Below are 15,724 nucleotides of genomic sequence, written 5' to 3'. Positions count from 1 at the left end.
AAATGATAGATAGATCACACACACATACACACATACAAACATACATAGATGAAAGGAAAGAAAGAAGGATGGAAGTAAATGGCAGGCAGTCCTAGAGCAAATTTGCATCAGAGAATCTTCCTGGACATCGATGAGAAACAAAGTAATTTTAATAAACCATTTTTAAAGTGTTTTGGTTTATTTCAAGCTTTTATTTAATTTCCATTTAGTTAACATAGTTAACATAGAAAGTAATAGTACTTTCAGAAGTAGAATAAAGTGATTCATCACTTACATATGATACCGAGTGCTCACCCCAACAAATGCCCTCCCTAATACCCACCACCCATTTAGCCCATCCCCCACCCAGCTCCCCTCCAGTAACCCTCAGTTTGTTTCTATAGTTAAGAGTCTTTATTATGGTCTGCCTCTCTATTTCCTTTTTCATCCCTATGTACATCTGTTCCATTTCTTAAATTTCACATATGAGTGAAATAATATGGTATTTGTGTCTTTCTCTGATTTATCTCACTTATCATAGTTCTCTCTAGCTCCATCCATGTTGTGACAAATGGCAAGATTTCATCCTTTTTTTGAAATTTTTTAATGTTTATTTATTTTTGAGAGAGAGAACGAGGGAGGAAGGGGCAGAGAGAAAGGGAGACACAGAATCCAAAGCAGGCTCCAGGCTCTGAGCTTTCAGCACAGAGCCCGACACGGGGCTCAAACTCACGAATCCCAAGATCATGACCTGAGCTGAAGTAGGACAATTTTTTTTTTATATATGAAATTTATTGACAAATTGGTTTCCATACAACACCCAGTGCTCATCCCAAAAGGTGCCCTCCTCAATACCCATCACCCACCCTCTCCTCCCTCCCACCCCCCATCAACCCTCAGTTTGTTCTCAGTTTTTAACAGTCTCTTATGCTTTGGCTCTCTCCCACTCTCACCTCTTTTTTTTTTTCCTTCCCCTCCCCCATGGGTTCCTGTTAAGTTTCTCAGGATCCACATAAGAGTGAAACCATATGGTATCTGTCTTTCTCTGTATGGCTTATTTCACTTACCATCACACTCTCCAGTTCCATCCACGTTGCTACAAAAGGCCGTATTTCATTTTTTCTCATTGCCACGTAATATTCCATTGTGTATATAAACCACAATTTCTTTATCCATTCATCAGTTGATGGACATTTAGGCTCTTTCCATAATTTGGCTATTGTTGAGAGTGCTGCTATGAACATTGGGGTGCAAGTGGCCCTATGCATCAGTACTCCTGTATCCCTTGGATAAATTCCTAGCAGTGCTATTGCTGGGTCATAGGGTAGGTCTATTTTTAATTTTCTGAAGAACCTCCACACTGCTTTCCAGAGCGGCTGCACCAATTTGCATTCCCACCAACAGTGCAAGAGGGTTCCTGTTTCTCCACATCCTCTCCAGCATCTATAGTCTCCTGATTTGTTCATTTTGGCCACTCTGACTGGCGTGAGGTGATACCTGAGTGTGGTTTTGATTTGTATTTCCCTGATAAGGAGCGACACTGAACATCTTTTCATGTGCCTGTTGGCCATCCGGATGTCTTCTTTAGAGAAGTGTCTATTCATGTTTTCTGCCCATTTCTTCACTGGGTTATTTGTTTTTCGGGTGTGGAGTTTGGTGAGCTCTTTATAGATTTTGGATACTAGCCCTTTGTCCGATATGTCATTTGCGAATATCTTTTCCCATTCCGTTGGTTGCCTTTTAGTTTTGTTGGTTGTTTCCTTTGCTGTGCAGAAGCTTTTTATCTTCATAAGGTCCCAGTAATTCACTTTTGCTTTTAATTCCCTTGCCTTTGGGGATGTGTCGAGTAAGAGATTGCTACGGCTGAGGTCAGAGAGGTCTTTTCCTGCTTTCTCCTCTAAGGTTTTGATGGTTTCCTGTCTCACATTTAGGTCCTTTATCCATTTTGAGTTTATTTTTGTGAATGGTGTGAGAAAGTGGTCTAGTTTCAACCTTCTGCATGTTGCTGTCCAGTTCTCCCAGCACCATTTGTTAAAGAGGCTGTCTTTTTTCCATTGGATGTTCTTTCCTGCTTTGTCAAAGATGAGTTGGCTATACGTTTGTGGGTCTAGTTCTGGGGTTTCTATTCTATTCCATTGGTCTATGTGTCTGTTTTTGTGCCAATACCATGCTGTCTTGATGATGACAGCTTTGTAGTAGAGGCTAAAGTCTGGGATTGTGATGCCTCCTGCTTTGGTCTTCTTCTTCAAAATTCCTTTGGCTATTCGGGGCCTTTTGTGGTTCCATATCAATTTAAGGATTGCTTGTTCTAGCTTCGAGAAGAATGCTGGTGCAATTTTGATTGGGATTGCATTGAATGTGTAGATAGCTTTGGGTAGTATTGACATTTTGACAATATTTATTTTTCCAATCCACGAGCAGGGAATGTCTTTCCATTTCTTTAAATCTTCTTCAATTTCCTTCATAAGCTTTCTATAGTTTTCAGCATACAGATCCTTTACATCTTTGGTTAGATTTATTCCTAGGTATTTTATGCTTCTTGGTGCAATTGTGAATGGGATCAGTTTCTTTGTCTTTCTGTTGCTTCATTGTTAGTGTATAAGAATGCAACTGATTTCTGTACATTGATTTTGTATCCTGCAACTTTGCTGAATTCCTGTATCAGTTCTAGCAGACTTTTGGTGGAGTCTATCAGATTTTCCATGTATAATATCATGTCATCTGCAAAAAGCGAAAGCTTGACTTCATCTTTGCCAATTTTGATGCCTTTGATTTCCTTTTGTTGTCTGATTGCTGATGCTAGAACTTCCAGCACTATGTTAAACAGCAGCGGTGAGAGTGGGCATCCTTGTCGTGTTCCTGATCTCAGGGAAAAAGCTCTCAGTTTTTCCCCGTTGAGGATGATGTTAGCTGTGGGCTTTTCATAAATGGCTTTTATGATCTTTAAGTATGTTCCTTCTATCCCGACTTTCTCAAGGGTTTTTATTAAGAAAGGGTGCTGGATTTTGTCAAAGGCCTTTTCTGCATCGATTGACAGGATCATATGGTTCTTCTCTTTTTTTCTGTTAATGTGATGTATCACGTTGATTGATTTGCGAATGTTGAACCAGCCCTGCATCCCAGGAATGAATCCCACTTGACCATGGTGAATAATTCTTTTTATATGCCGTTGAATTCGATTTGCTAGTATCTTATTGAGATTTTTTGCATCCATATTCATCAGGGATATTGGCCTGTAGTTCTCTTTTTTTACTGGGTCTCTGTCTGGTTTAGGAATCAAAGTAATACTGGCTTCATAGAATGAGTCTGGAAGTTTTCCTTCCCTTTCTATTTCTTGGAATAGCTTGAGAAGGATAGGTATTATCTCTGCTTTAAACGTCTGGTAGAACTCCCCTGGGAAGCCATCTGGTCCTGGACTCTTATTTGTTGGGAGATTTTTGATAACCGATTCAATTTCTTCGCTGGTTATGGGTCTGTTCAAGCTTTCTATTTCCTCCTGATTGAGTTTTGGAAGAGTGTGGGTGTTCAGGAATTTGTCCATTTCTTCCAGGTTGTCCAATTTGTTGGCATATAATTTTTCATAGTATTCCCTGGTAATTGTTTGTATCTCTGAGGGATTGGTTGTCATAATTCCATTTTCATTCATGATTTTATCTATTTGGGTCATCTCCCTTTTCTTTTTGAGAAGCCTGGCTAGAGGTTTGTCAATTTTGTTTATTTTTTCAAAAAACCAACTCTTGGTTTCGTTGATCTGCTCTACAGTTTTTTTTAGATTCTATATTGTTTATTTCTGCTCTGATCTTTATTATCTCTCTTCTTCTGCTCGGTTTAGGCTGCCTTTGCTGTTCTGCTTCTAGTTCCTTTAGGTGTGCTGTTAGATTTTGTATTTGGGATTTTTCTTGTTTCTTGACATAGGCCTGGATTGCAATGTATTTTCCTCTCAGGACTGCCTTCGCTGCGTCCCAAAGCGTTTGGATTGTTGTATTTTCATTTTCGTTTGTTTCCATATATTTTTTAATTTCTTTTCTAATTGCCTGGTTGACCCACTCATTCGTTAGTAGGGTGTTCTTTAACCTCCATGCTTTTGGAGGTTTTCCAGACTTTTTTCTGTGGTTGATTTCAAGCTTCATAGCATTGTGGTCTGAAAGTATGCATGGTATAATTTCAATTCTTGTAAACTTATGAAGGGCTGTTTTGTGACCCAGTATATGATCTATCTTGGAGAATGTTCCATGTGCACTCGAGAAGAAAGTATATTCTGTTGCTTTGGGATGTAGAGTTCTAAATATATCTGTCAAGTCCATCTGATCCAATGTCTCATTCAGGGCCCTTGTTTCTTTATTGACCGTGTGTCTAGATGATCTATCTATTTCTGTAAGTGGGGTGTTAAAGTCCCCTGCAATTACCACATTCTTATCAATAAGGTTGCTTATGTTTATGAGTAATTGTTTTATATATTTGGGGGCTCCGGTATTCGGCGCATAGACATTTATAATTGTTAGCTCTTCCTGATGGATAGACCCTGTAACTATTATATAATGTCCTTCTTCATCTCTTGTTACAGCCTTTAATTTAAAGTCTAGTTTGTCTGATATAAGTATGGCTACTCCAGCTTTCTTTTGGCTTCCAGTCGCATGATAAATAGTTCTCCATCCCCTCACTCTCAATCTAAAGGTGTCCTCAGTAGGGCTGGTTTAGTGGTGACAAATTCCTTCAGTTTTTGTTTGTTTGGGAAGACCTTTATCTCTCCTTCTATTCTAAATGACAGACTTGCTGGATAAAGGATTCTTGGCTGCATATTTTTTCTGTCTAGCACCCTGAAAATCTCGTGCCAATTCTTTCTGGCCTGCCAAGTTTCAAAAGAGAGATCAGTCCGAGTCTTATAGGTCTCCCTTTATATGTGAGGGCACGTTTACCCCTTGCTGCTTTCAGAATTTTCTCTTTATCCTTGTATTTTGCAGTTTCACTATGATATGTCGTGCAGAAGATCGATTCAAGTTACGTCTGAAGGGAGTTCTCTGTGCCTCTTGGATTTCAATGCCTTTTTCCTTCCCCAGTTCAGGGAAGTTCTCAGCTATTATTTCTTCAAGTACCCCTTCAGCACCTTTCCCTCTCTCTTCCTCCTCTGGGATACCAATTATGCGTATATTATTTCTTTTTAGTGTATCACTTAGTTCTCTAATTTTCCCCTCATACTCCTGGATTTTTTTCTCTCTCTTTTTCTCAGCTTCCTCTTTTTCCATAACTTTATCTTCTAGTTCACCTATTCTCTCCTCTGCCTCTTCAAGCCGAGCTGTGGTGGTTTCCATTTTGTTATGCATTTCGTTTAAAGCGTTTTTCAGCTCCTCGTGACTGTTCCTTAGTCCCTTGATCTCTGTAGCAAAAGATTCTCTGCTGTCCTGTATACTGTTTTCAAGCCCAGCGATTAATTTTATAACTATTATTCTAAATTCACTTTCTGTTATATTATTTAAATCCTTTTTGATCAGCTCATTAGCTGTTGTTATTTCCTGGAGATTCTTCTGAGGGGAATTCTTCCGCTTGGTCATTTTGGATAGTCCCTGGCATGGTGAGGACCTGCAGGGCACTTCCCCTGTGCTGTGGTGTATAACTGGAGTTGGTGGGCGGGGCCGCAGTCAGACCTGATGTCTGCCTGCAGCCCACCGCTGGGGCCACAGTCAGACTGGTGTGTGCCTTCTCTTCCCCTCTCCTAGGGGCGGGATTCACTGTGGGGTGGTGTGGCCCGTCTGGGCTACTTGCACACTGCCAGGCTTGTGATGCTGGGGATCTGGCGTATTAGCTGGGGTGGGTAGGCAAGGTGCACAGGGGCAGGAGGGGCAGGCTTAGATAGCTTCTCCTTAGGTGATCCACTTCAGGAGGGGCCCTGTGGCAGTGGGAGGGAGTCAGATCTGCTGCCGGAGGTTTGGCTCTGCAGAAGCACAGAGTTGGGTGTTTGCGCGGGGCAAGCAAGTTCCCTGGCAGGAACTGGTTCTCTTTGGGATTTTGGCTGGGGGATGGGCGGGGGAGATGGTGCTGGTGAGCGCCTTTGTTCCCCACCAAACTGAGCTCTGTCGTCAGGGGGCTCAGCAGCTCTCCCTCCCTTTGTCCTCCAGCCTTCCCGCTTTCCAAGCAGAGCTGTTAACTTGTGACCTCCCAGACGCTAAGTCGCGCTTGCTGTCGGAACACAGTCCGTCAGGCCCCTCCGCTTTTGCAAGCCAGACTCGGGGGCTCTGCTTGGCCGGCGAGCCGCCCCTCCGCCCCGGCTCCCTCCCGCCAGTCCGTGGAGTGCGCACCGCCTCGCTGCCCTTCCTACCCTCTTCCGTGGGCCTCTCGTCTGCGTTTGGCTCCAGCGACTCCGTTCTGCTGATCCTCTGGCGGTTTTCTGGGTTATTTAGGCAGGTGTAGGTGGAATCTAAGTGATCAGCAGGACGTGCAGTGAGCCCAGCATCCTCCTAAGCCGCCATCTTGCAAAACCAGTCTCTGAAGTCAGACACTTAACCAGTTGAGCCATCCAGGTCTTCCAAGATTTCATTATTTTGATGACTGAGTAATATTCCATTGTGCATACACACCATCTCTTCTTTATCCACTCATCAGTCAATGGACATTTGGGTTCTTTCCCTACCTTCACTATTGTTGATAATGCTTCTGTAAACATCAGGGTGCATGTGTCCCTTTGAATCAGTATTTTTGTATCATCTGGGTAAATACCTAGTAGTGTAATTGCTGGATTGTAGCGTAGTTCTATTTTTAACTTTTTGAGGCAACTCCATACTGTTCTCCAGAGTGACTGCACCAGTTTGCATTCCCATCAGCAGTACAAGAGGGTTCCCCTTCATCCACATCCTCACCAACACCTGTCGTTTCTCGTGTTGTTAATGTTGGCCATTCTGGCCAGTATTAATAAAACCACTTTGAAGAGTTAATTATAATAAAAGAATAGCTATAAATGTGCCATAGGCTAAAAGCAATCTGAGGAAAATCTACAAGTACATTTATATAATATTGGCAACAATGTTAAATTGACTTTAGTAGACTGAATTTAAAAAATAATATCTGAATCTGCAGTACTTCTAAAGCCTTACCATTCAAACATAAATCTACTTCCTTCTTTCTCTTAATGTCATCAGAACTTTGAATTTTAATAAATGCATCTACTAATGAAAAATGAACTTTTTCAATAAGGTGAATAGAGAAATAGCAATAAATTTACACTTCCCATTTTTTTATAAATTGATTTTAGCCATGGCTGCATTAAAAATAATTCACCAGATGTGACATATTGTTGATTTAGTTTGATAGCTAATGTGGCCCTAAAAAATAAAAATGACTTTCATATATTACATCACCATAGAGAAGTCATAGACAGCAAAATATTATCTTGCCAACTTTAAGAAACAAGGAAACTATAAGGAATTATTTACAGCTTCATAAACTATCAAAGAATGTGCAATAGTGAATAAGATAGGCATTTATCTTTCATTCCCTTTAATTTTCCACTGCATTGTGCCTCAGCTTGCCAGATGTGTAATGTCAGTAACGAAAATTAACACAGAATAACTGAACTTAGTCTTAAACCTAGCACAGAAGTATCATCCCCAAAGGGGAACATACTTGTAAAAGCACTTAGGCCTACTGGAGTGATAAAACTTGCCATTCTCATTTAAAATATTTTGTAGCTAATACAGTTATTCAAATGCTCCTTTTGCCTATGTTGGCAAAAAACTAATACTTTGGTAATCCTCATGACATTGCATGGGCCAATGAATTCTTAGAAATGCACCCAAAACACAAGCAACAAAAAAATAAAGATATAAACTGGACTTCATCAAAATTGAAAACTTTTGTGTTCCAGAGGACACTATAAAGAAAGTACAAAGACAACCCGCTGAATGGAAGAACATATTTGCAAATCATGTATCTGATAAGGGCTTCATATCTAGAATATACAAAAAACCTTTATAATTCAATGATAACATCAAACAACCCAAATAAAAAAGGGCAAAGGACTTGAACAGACATTTCTTCAAAGCTACAGAAATGGCCTATAAGCACATGAAAAGACACAGGATTTTGAACAAGTTTTGTATACCTATGTTCATCCCAGCATTCATCACAATACCAAAGGGTGGAAGCAACTCAGGGGTCCATCAGTGGATGAAGGGATAAACACAATGCATGTATGCGCACAACAGAGTATCATTAGGCCTTGAGGAGAAAGGATATTGTGACACATGCTACAGCATGGAATACTGTGGATGCCACGTATTTCAAACTACCTGCGGCGCTCAAATTCATAGTGACAAAAAGTAAAATGGTGCCAAAAGCTGGCGTGAGGGTAATGGAGAATTATTATTTAATAATTATAGATTTCCATTTTGCAAGATGAAAAAAGTTCTGGAGTTGGACGGTAATGACTATCTTAAAACAACATAAATGCACTTATTGCCTCTGTGCTACAAACACAAAAATGGTAAAATGGTAAATTTTATGTTATGTGTATTTTACCACAATTTAAAAAATAAATTGTTCTTAAACGGGCAAAGGACCTGAATAGAAATTTTCCAGAGAAAATCTACAATGACTATCAACCACATGAAAAGATAGTTAACATCACTAGTCATTAAGGAAATGCAAACCAAAACTATAAAGGGATATCATTTCATACCTACTAGAAGGATCAAATTTTTTTTAAATATGGAAAATAACAAGTGTTGGCATGGATGTGGAGAAATTGGAATCTTTGACATTTCTGGTGAAAATACAGAATGATGCAGCCACTATGAAAAACAACTTGAACAATTTGGCACTTTTACAAAAAGTTAAACATAGAATTACCACGTGACCCCACAATTCCTCTCCTAGTTTATACACAAAAGAATTGAAAACCAGTATTCAACAAAGACTCGGCAATAAGGTTCACAGCAGCATTATTCGCAATACACAAGCAGTGTTAAAACTTCTAAAGAGTCTTCAACTTTCCACAGCCAATAATGGAGGCTTTTCTGTGGGTGCTTTATGGGCAATCTCCATTAGAAATAATGGATTAAAAATGTAAGGGACAAGGACCAATCTAGATATAAAAAAGGATTACGGGGCGCCTGGGTGGCGCAGTCGGTTAAGCGTCCGACTTCAGCCAGGTCACGATCTCGCGGTCCGTGAGGTCGAGCCCCAGGTCGGGCTCTGGGCTGATGTCTCAGAGCCTGGAGCCTGTTTCCGATTCTGTGTCTCCCTCTCTCTCTGCCCCTCCCCCGTTCATGCTCTGTCTCTCTCTGTCCCAAAAATTAAAAAAATAAAAAAAATAAAAAGTTGAAAAAAAAATTAAAAAAAAAAAAAGGATTACTATGGGGGCACCTGGGTGGCTCAGTCGGTTGAGCATCCAACTTCGGCTAAGGTCATGATCTCACCATTCCCGAGTTTGAGCTCTGTGGTGACAGCTCAGAGCCTGGAGTCCGTTTCAGATTCTGTGTCTCCCTCTCTGTCTCTGCCCCTCCTCCATTCATATTTTAATAAAAAAAAAGATTACTATAAAATTATAATTTAGTAGGAAACTTAAAAGAACACTTAAAAATTCTCTGGCATGGGGTGCTTGGGTGGCTCAGTCAGTTGAGCGTACAACTTCGGCTCAGGTCATGATCTCACCATTCCCGAGTTTGAGCTCTGTGGTGACAGCTCAGAGCCTGGAGTCCGTTTCAGATTCTGTGTCTCCCTCTCTGTCTCTGCCCCTCCTCCACTCATATTTTAATAAAAAAAAAGGATTACTATAAAATTATAATTTAATAGGAAACTTAAAAGAACACTTAAAAATTCTCTGGCATGGGGTGCTTGGGTGGCTCAGTCAGTTGAGCATCCAACGTAGGCTCAGGTCATGATCTCATGGCTCGTGGGTTTGAGCCCCACATTGGGCTCCATGCGACAGCCCAGAGCCTAGAGCCTGCTTGGAATTCTGTGTCTCCTTCTCTCTCTGCCCCTCCCCTTCTTGCTGTCTCTCTCTCACTCTCAAAAATAAACATTAAATTTTTTTTTAATTCTCTGCAAAATAAGAGGAAAAAGCAGCAGGATAGAGGGGAAGATAGAGAAAAGTAGAGTTTAGCAAACAACAAAAAATGTGATGAGAATAGCACTTAAAATGCTCCTTTAATGTGCTTCAATTCCTATTACATGACCTCTATTACATGTGATCTCATTCGATCTTTATCATCTGCCTTTTGCATACGAAAAAAAGGAGGCACTAAGGTTAAGTGGCCACGGCCAAACACGTAAACAGTGGCAGAGAGGGATTTCGGCCCAGGATTGACTACAAACACAAAAATCTTACCTGATGTAAGGCATACACAAAACCTTTAATTGTTTCTTATTTCTAAAGTCAAAACAATAATTTACTATTATTAAAAAACAATCAGGGACGCCTGGGTGACTCAGTTGGTTAAGCATCCGACTTCGGCTCCGGTCACAATCTTGTGGTTCTTGAGTTCCAGCCCCGCATCAGGCTCTGTGCTGACAGCTCAGAGCCTGGAGCCTGCTTCGGATTCTGTGTCTCCCTCTCTCTCTGCCCCTCCCCCACTCACACTCTGTCTCTGTCTCTCTCTCTTTCTCTCTCCCAAACATAAATAAATATTTAAAAAATAAAAATAGATATAGAAAACAATCAGCAGTGATTATTTGTGAATAGTGAGATTATAGGTGATTTTTAATGTATCTGCATTTGCTAAATTTCCTATAATAAACATGCATTCATTTTGAAATAAGAAAAAGACTTTTTAAAGTAAGTATACCACAAAACTGTTATAGCTCACATCATCTCTAATGAATAAATACTACTTTCCAAAAATATTTAAGCTTCACGGGAAAAATTTTCCTTAATAAAATGTATTTTCCACAATAAGATAGTATGTTCCACAAGAGGTTCATCTTTCTCAACTTTCATTCCTGTAGTACAAATACACAGGTAAGGGAAAAACTACTTACCTGTGCACTGTCCTCCGTTAGTCGGATCTCCGTAATAACCTGGCATGCAGTCTTGACACTGGTTTCCTGTGGTGAGATTTTTACACTGTTCACACACGTTATTATTGACGCAAGTGCTATGTCCATTACACTGGCAAGCTAAAGAAAAGAGTAAAAATATTACAAATATCTGCATAACAATAGCAAGTATAATAGCTATCAAGACAAAGAATTTATTTTACAAATTTGAGTGATAGCAAAGTCCAAAGGACATTTCCCAAGTTTTATTTTTATTATGTATAACATATGTGGCTCAAATATTAAAGCAGGACAATTTATACAGTAAATTCCGTGTTAAAATTTTGTCTAATGCTCTATAATATGTTGGGGCAAGCAATAGAGTAAAACATAAAAATTATAGCCAAAAAGAATACTTTTTAAGTATTCCGTAAAGATTCATGTGAGTATTATGTGTATTAAGTTATATAAACACGACTGAATAATACAGCTTTGGTAAAGAATATTAAAAATGCATCTTATTATATTTACACATAACAACAAAGGATCAATAAATACAGAAAACTTTGAGACTATACACGTCCTTACTTGAAAAAAATACGTGTAGAATTATCAAAAAATAGCACTTTTAAATTAATATACACAAATGTTTCTCTTCTTTGGATAAGAAAAGCTTCAAGGCTTAATAAAAATTCTATTTGTGAGCTAAAAAGAATCACATTTAAAGCCTGACTTTTTATGTCTTCATAATATAAAATTTAATAGGTTTTGATATTAATTCTACAACAGAATCCAAAAATTTCAGATGAGAGATCAAGTTCATATATGAAAGCTCACACCTTTGGTGCTTATTTGGGGCATAATGACTTGGTTTGGTAACTGCTTGCCCAAACACCATCATCACTGCCACCCTCATAATCATCTTCATCATTATTACAACTAAGATAACATTTATTTGAGGTTTCCCTTACTTTGACCAGGGAGCCAATGTTCAGTCAACCAACTGTTTGTGGCTAGCATCTATTCTAGTTGGTCAGTGCACATACTAGATCTATTTTAAAATATATAAATACCACCCCATTGCCACATAGTATACCGGGTGGTTTACATGAATTACATCATTTAATCCTCACAACGATTCTATGTGGAAAGTACTACATCAGAGGACCATTTCTAAGATAAGCAAGCCTGGGTAAAGCAACTACCCAAAGTCACGCAGATAATTAATGCCAGAAACAAACACACAATCAGGAAGTATGAATCAAAAGACCAGACATTAAATACCACCTCTTGCGTGTAGAAAATTTGAAAGTGAGAGGGAAATCCTGAGAGACTAGCATAAGGTTATCAACAAGTGTTAACCTCAAAGGATAAAGAAATGTACTGGTAAAACCAGTGAAAACCAAATACCTATACCTTACAGAAATTTTCAGAAGCATAACTCTACTACAACACAGGATAGAAATAACACAAAGTCATCATGGGAAAATGCTAAATAATCATCATCCTCTTTATAAAATTGAGGAAAGGATAAGTTTTCACATTTTCCATTACATTATGAAACAATGACAAGGAAATTTAGAAAAAAAAGTTCATCATAATTTAAGTGCAATCAAAACACAAAACATTATGTTTAGAATGCTCAAAATTTTGTTTTAAAATGTATAAATATGCCTATGGAAAAATTAATTGTGGTTATTTTAATTTAATAAGATTTTTCTGCATCATCAATTTTCTATAATAAATTCCTATTACTTCTATAATAAGAAACAATGTTAAGAACTTTAACTTTTAACATTTGTTTTAAAAGATAAGTTGTTTCATAGAAAGTTTATTATGTGACACTACTAATTAATTCACTCAGGTAAAAACAAAATTTATTGAGTGCCTACTACATGCAAAGCATTACCTAAAAAAGTTAAAATGAGAAATGGGTTACTATAAGTATTTTATGAATCTCCTGGCTGCATTTTTTCATGAGAAAAACAAATGCTTTAACTTCTGAATAAGATGTTTAAATTCAGCAATCACATCTAACATCCTCCCTTCAGATTACCACTAATATAATAAGGAAACTTGACAGCAATGACAGGAATTTGGGTATTGTGACAATGACACAAATAAAACCAGGAAGTAGTAAACTACAATACCTCTGGAAATTAAAAGGGGACCCCTGGTGTAATGCTACTCACTGTCCCTTCTTGAAAATGAGCATTTCAGAAGGTAGTTCTGGGGCAATCATGAAGCATATCAGTGGCATGATGCCATACAGCTGGTAGAAAAGTGTGATACAGGAAAATCTAATGTTTTAGGTAATGAATACACCACCCCCCCATAGAAAGCTGGTTCAATTTAGACCTAACGGCTGGCAAAATTTCCAAGAGAGGGGACGGGGAAGGAATGGTCATTGTTACAGCTTATACTAGCACAGTAGCAATGGCAAAAGAGAAAGCATGTTACGGAAAGCAGAATCCAGGCACAATGGCTGTATCAAACATAGACAAGAAAAGGATACACAATAAGCCTATGATTATGTTTTATTCCCACTAGCATCAGGGTGCTGGAACAGTGAGTAATATAAGCTTACATCTAACAGTTCTTCCAGGATACATTGTTACTTGAAAGGTTCTAATAACAACCTGCTTGTGGAACATGAATAAAACTAAAGAGAAGCTATCCACACTGTTTTGTCTAAATTTTAAAACAAACCCAGATGGTTCTGTATCTATTGATAAGCAAACACACACACAAAAAAATGAAAATAAAACATTATGGAAAAGTCAGCATTTGATATGCAAATAAAGTACATAGTTTTGAAAAATATGTGCTATAAAACAGATGTACAACATTTAAAATATCTGCTTGACATTCTCAATAAAATTCAAAAGATATATACACAGAAAATCAAGGCTAAAATTTACTGAAACATTTTTTAACACATATCCTATCTTAAACCAAAAGGGATTATCAGATGCTAGAAATAAAGCTGAGATTCAAACAAGATCCAAAGAAAGAATTTTGAGGTAGCAACTGAATTTCACTATACATAGAATAGACAAGCAAGAATAAGGAGGCATGGGTTTGAAAACCCAGCATGGCCAGGTGATACAATCTTGCATCCTCAAGGAAGAGAGTGAAACTGAACCATGGGTCATGATTTTGCAGTTCGTGGGTTCGAGCCTTTCAACAGGCTCTGTGCTGACAGCTCAGAGCCTGGAGCCTACTTTGCATTCTGTGTCTCCCTCTCTCTGGCCCTCCCCCAGCTCACAAAAATAATAAACTTTAAAAAAAAGAATGATAAACTTTTTCAGAAAAAGAAAAAAGAAAAGAAAAACCTTTAAGGGGTGCCTGGGTGGCTCAATCAGTCAAGCATCCGACTTTTGGCTCAGGTCATGATCATGGTTCGTGGTATCGAGCTGTGGCATTGTACTGACAGCATGGAGCCTGCTTGGGATTCTCGCACCCACTCTCTCTGCTCCTCCTCCACTCACTCACAGTTAAATACATGTTCTCTCTCCCTCTCTCTCCCTGTCTCTCTCCTAAAATAAATGAATAAACTTTAAAAAAAGAAAATCAGGAAGGAAGAGGTGATATACCACTGACAAATGGTAGGAAAGAAGAATTATAAGGGAACATTATAAACAACTGTATGCCAATCAATTAGAAAACCTAGATAAAATGGATAACTTTTTGGAATGATACTAACAACAAGACTGACTTAAGAAGAAGTAGAAAATATGCATAAACTCTAACAATGAAGAGAATGAGTGAGGTACAGGCTTGTAGTCACAGAATGAATAAGTCACAAGGATGAGAGGTGCAGCATAGAGAATACATTCAATGGTGCTGTATGACAGCCAATGGCAGCTACACTCCTGGGAAACACAGCATAACGTACAGAGTTGTTGAGTCACTATACTGTGCACCTGAAGCTACTGTAACATTTTATGTCAACTACACTCCAGTAAAAACAAACAAACAAACAAGTCAGCAATCAACAAAGTACCAGCAAAATATAGCTCACGATCAGCTGGCTTCACTCGTGAATTCTACCAAATGGTTAAAGAATAATTAATATTAATTATTCAAGAATAGTTCCACAATAGAGAAGCAAAGAAAAAACGTCCTGTTTCTATGAGACCACTACTAACCCAATACAAAGACCAAAGTCATCACAAAAAAGATGACAGTCCAACAGCACTTATGTTTATAGGTGTAAAATCCTTAAGACACAGTAGCAAAATGAGTCCACTAGCATATGAAAAGGATTATTTATCATGACAAAGCAGAACTTATCCCAGGATTGGGATAAACCCGTTTGTTTAAACAACTAGGAAACAATCAAGTATACACCATACTAATGGAGAAAGAGGAGAAAAAAAAACCCAACATGATCATCTCAATACATGGAAAATACTCAACAAACTAGGAAAAGAAAGGAATTACGTCAAACTGCAAAGAACAAAAATGAAACGTACATAGCTAACATCATATTTAATGGTGAAAGACTGAAAGCTTTCCTTTTAAGATCAGGAACAAGACAAAAATGCACTCTTTTGTCACTTCTATTCAACATTGTCCTGGAGGTTCTGGAAAGGGCAATTAGGCAGAAAAAGAAACGAAAGGCATTTAGATTTTAAGAAAATGTTTACAACTAACTCAATTTGCAGGTGACATGATCTTACATATAGCAAACTAAGAGGGATCCACACAAAAAATATTTGAGCTAATAAACAAATTCAGCAATATTGTAGAATAAAAGATCAATTATAGGGAAATC

General features: G+C 38.4%; 1 protein-coding gene across 4 annotated transcripts in view; it reads right to left on the bottom strand.

The window, feature by feature from the left end:
- The window catches only part of ATRNL1 (attractin like 1), a 774,854-nt gene that overhangs the window by 553,123 nt on the left and 206,007 nt on the right, over window positions 1-15,724 (bottom strand). For all 4 annotated transcript variants that reach the window (XM_023240973.2, XM_023240974.2, XM_045040724.1 and 1 more), the window contains exon 19: window positions 10,948-11,085. In XM_023240973.2, coding sequence (XP_023096741.2) covers window positions 10,948-11,085 — 138 coding nt within the window. The remainder of the gene's footprint in view (window positions 1-10,947; window positions 11,086-15,724) is intronic.

Source organism: Felis catus, chromosome D2, assembly GCF_018350175.1.
Source record: "Felis catus isolate Fca126 chromosome D2, F.catus_Fca126_mat1.0, whole genome shotgun sequence".
In the NCBI taxonomy this organism is placed as follows: domain Eukaryota; kingdom Metazoa; phylum Chordata; class Mammalia; order Carnivora; family Felidae; genus Felis; species Felis catus.
Note: the sequence above shows the minus strand (reverse complement) of the source record. Positions and strands in the feature narration are given on the sequence as shown.